A 3,355-nucleotide genomic window follows, 5' to 3' on the forward strand; every position below is an offset into this window, starting at 1 on the left:
GCACTTAGGGATTATAACCCTCAGGCAGTAGAATTCTCCTTTCTGTGTTGCCGGAAAAGAGGGACCATCAAAAAATTAAAAGAATAAATTGAGTGGAACAATTTATTTTTTCAATTCTAAATTGTATACATATTTAATCGCCTCTATTAATGCCAAAAGCATATCCTTTTAGGCCTTTTTTGTGTTACGCCTCCACAAGTACTCCACTACCACATCAGCGAAATTACCGGTGTGGTTGTAATTCCGCGTAGAAAAGAATCGCTTCACCACCCTCCATTGCGATTCTATCCGCTGTGTGTGGGTCCCGTCTTCTGCGATAAACGGATTAATGGCGTCGCTATGATTGACCTTCTGATGGGTGAAACCATGATCAGAAAGGCAATCATATGCGCGCCAGAAATCCGTCCTTATGATCGACCCCTCGGCCACATGCTTCTTGATCAGCGGAATCAGAATATCCGCTGACCTGCAGTTGTCTGGGCATACTTCCAGGCGTAGATCCTCGCTGCCATCTTGGATCATGCCCAAGACCCAGTGACCCTCCACTCGTCTGCCTGAAAATGGGAAAGGGAAAATTAAAATCATAACACAACAAGGGAACAAAAATTACCTTTATTGAACTTGCGTTTTCCAAATTTACTCTCGTCAATCTGGACTATCTTCCCCGGACCACCTATTTTTCCGCTGGCTTCTTGGTGGTCCAACTGGTATATTACCACGGCTTCTCGACAATAGCTATACCAGTCGGTGATAGTCGCAGATGAGAGAGTTTTTTGTTCTTTCACGTGGTCTTGGCGCAGAACCATTTCTCGGCTGAAGTTCTCAACGAAGGCGTACATGAGATAGTACACGTGGGGCACGCTTATACGGACCCCCTCGAACCACGTCCCTGCAGCTACAGATACGCGGGGTCTTTTGGCACAATTTCCCCGCCGGCATACGAAAAACCCAAACTTGCCACCCTTTCGCCTATTCATAGGTAACTTATGAAAGGGGCAAACCCTTGTATTTGGGATCAAGCCGTGCTCCTCCGCGAATTGAGTCCCCTGCTCATGGGTCCTCAACTCCAACACCAAACGCGCAAAATTCCATTCACCGCCTTTATTGTAATCCCTTGCGCTTGCGCTTGTGGAAGGACGTTCATCTAGAAACAAAAGAATTGCATTTATGGGCAATTTTTATATACGTTAACTACTTACCAGCCATTTTAATAAGAAAAATCGAAAAAATATGTGCAGCAATCGAAATGAAATAGTTCATATAAATTTCGCGTACAAAATGAAATTCACCGTTATACTTAGAAATACAACCATACCCAACACCCGAAAGGAGCCGCAGGGACAGTAAATACATATTTTCCATGGAAAGGTTTATATTTTTAATGCTGACTGGGTTATATCATATTTTCTTTTGTCTCTCATCCTTCTTGTATATTTAGCAGTTTGACAGCTAAACGCCACCATTTAATGTGCATATGCAACCAAAGGCAAACGCGTGGTTTTGAAGATGTTTTTATTTAATAAATTGTGATTGATAGATTAAAATTAAAGTAATAAAGAAAGTTGTAACAAGTCGAATAAAGTTTAAAGTGAAGGGGAATATAAAAATGCATTAGTGAAGTGGCTGCTTTAAGGAAAATAGGAGTGATAAATGTGAGCTATTTTCCGAATTTTACAAAAAAGGGCATATTTCAAACCCAATTTGTAAATAAATTAGTGACCAAAAATTACAATAGTGGATGTTAAAGTAATGGGTAGACCCTTGGCTACAAGTGTGTGCAATTTTTTTTTGGATCGGGTCACCCCTTTGGACGCAATACCCCGAAATAGGTGGGCCACTTACTAAACCGTACCCCTGTTTACTATTTTCTCAAGAATACTAGCACATTCCCTCTGGTTTCGCGACCCCTGATAAGATTTTTTCCGTTGGCCAATGCAAGAATAGCGTTGAAAACTAAATATGGGTAAAGTAAAAATTCTTAATTTAGGTTGAACAACTAAAGAGCAGAACCCTTCTCACACATATTTCTGCCAAAAAAATAGCGCTCTGATGCTATATGCAAGAAAAAATTCCTTTCAATGTCATGAGCTTTACCGATGGTCTTATTTCCACTTGTGTAGGCCAATAAAAGTCCTTATATATATATATTATAGGAGAACCAAAAGGGAGTGCAATGGGGTATAGTCATTGCGCTGGGTATGCAGTTACAGTTGCAAGGCTATACTCAATCCCGACTCTTGCGTCCTCGTTCGCGCACTCTGGGCAACGTGAGCAACCCATGTGCGAGATGCGGTAACCAATCCGAGTGGAGCCTTGGGTCACGGCAGAAAGAGAGGGAGCTTCGGTGGGGCCACTCTGACTTATTCGGTTTAAGGGCTCACTGAAGTCTGCAGCGTCTGTTCACCAGTAGGTGCGGCTGCAAGCGGGTGTCTGCTTGGAGCAAGCGGCTCGCTATATAAACGTGTATTTGGTTGCGAAACCACCCCCGTCCCAGCAATGGGTTGTGCGCTGGGCTTGGGACCCGCCACGTAAAAACCACTTCCAGTGAAGAAGCAAGGCAAAGCCTCGGATGAGACCCCCCCTTATGATGACGACCACGGCAAACGTTTAAAGGACTACGATTTGAGGGCATGCACCTGGAATGTCCGGACCCTTAATGGGGAAGGTGCCTCTGCCCGGCTGGTTGATGTCCTCGTAAGGACAAAAGCTGACATCACCGCCATCCAAGAAATGCGTTGGACGGGGCAAGGCAAAGAATGTCTGGGGCCTTGCGACGTCTACTACAGCTGCCATGTAAAGGAGCGCAAATTCGGAGTTGGATTTGTGGTGGGAGAGAGACTCCGTCGCCGAGTACTGTCGTTCACCCCGGTGGACGAGCGTCTAGCCACAATCCGCATCAAAGCGAGATTCTTCAACATCTCGCTCATCTGCGCCCATGCCCCGACGGAAGAGAAGGATGAGGCATCCAAGGATCTCTTCTATGAGCGCTTGGAGCGCACGTACGAGCGCTGCCCCCGTCATGATATCAAAATCGTGCTTGGCGACTTCAATGCCAGGGTGGGCAAAGAAGGGATCTTTGGAACCACCGTCGGAAAATTCAGCCTCCACGACGAAACGTCCGACAACGGATTGAGGCTGATCGACTTCGCCGGGGCCCGAAACATGGTAGTATGCAGTACTAGGTTCAAGCATAAAAAGATCCATCAAGCTACCTGGCTGTCTCCGGATCGAAAAACGAGAAACCAAATCGATCATGTTGTGATAGACGGAAGGCACGCTTCCAGTGTTTTAGACGTACGCACACTCCGAGGCCCAAACATCGACTCGGACCACTATCTTGTTGCAGCCAAGATAC

At 45.5% G+C, this 3,355-nt stretch overlaps 1 protein-coding gene across 1 annotated transcript; it reads right to left on the reverse strand.

Moving 5' to 3' along the window:
* Positions 1-88: 88 nt before the first annotated feature.
* Positions 89-1,544, reverse strand: LOC118741727. Its single transcript, XM_036473696.1, has 2 exons — positions 611-1,544; positions 89-554 (listed from the first exon to the last, which is right to left on the reverse strand). Exons 1-2 carry the CDS (start codon positions 975-977, stop codon positions 169-171), a joined length of 753 nt encoding a protein of 250 aa, XP_036329589.1. The 5' UTR covers positions 978-1,544; the 3' UTR covers positions 89-168.
* Between the last annotated feature and the right edge of the window lie 1,811 nt (positions 1,545-3,355).

This window comes from Rhagoletis pomonella, unplaced genomic scaffold (assembly GCF_013731165.1).
Source record: "Rhagoletis pomonella isolate Grant_MI unplaced genomic scaffold, Rhpom_1.0 Rhpom_scaffold_00006, whole genome shotgun sequence".
Classification (NCBI taxonomy): Eukaryota; Metazoa; Arthropoda; class Insecta; order Diptera; family Tephritidae; genus Rhagoletis; species Rhagoletis pomonella.

What these genes read in the sequence shown, in the direction of transcription:
- LOC118741727 (XM_036473696.1), bottom strand. Translation starts at nt 977, where the DNA reads ATGAATAGGCGAAAGGGTGGCAAGTTTGGGTTTTTCGTATGCCGGCGG. An exon ending in AAAACGCAAGTTCAATAAAG is followed by an intron (nt 555 to 610) that starts GTAATTTTTGTT and finishes TCCCATTTTCAG; the next exon opens with GCAGACGAGTGGAGGGTCAC.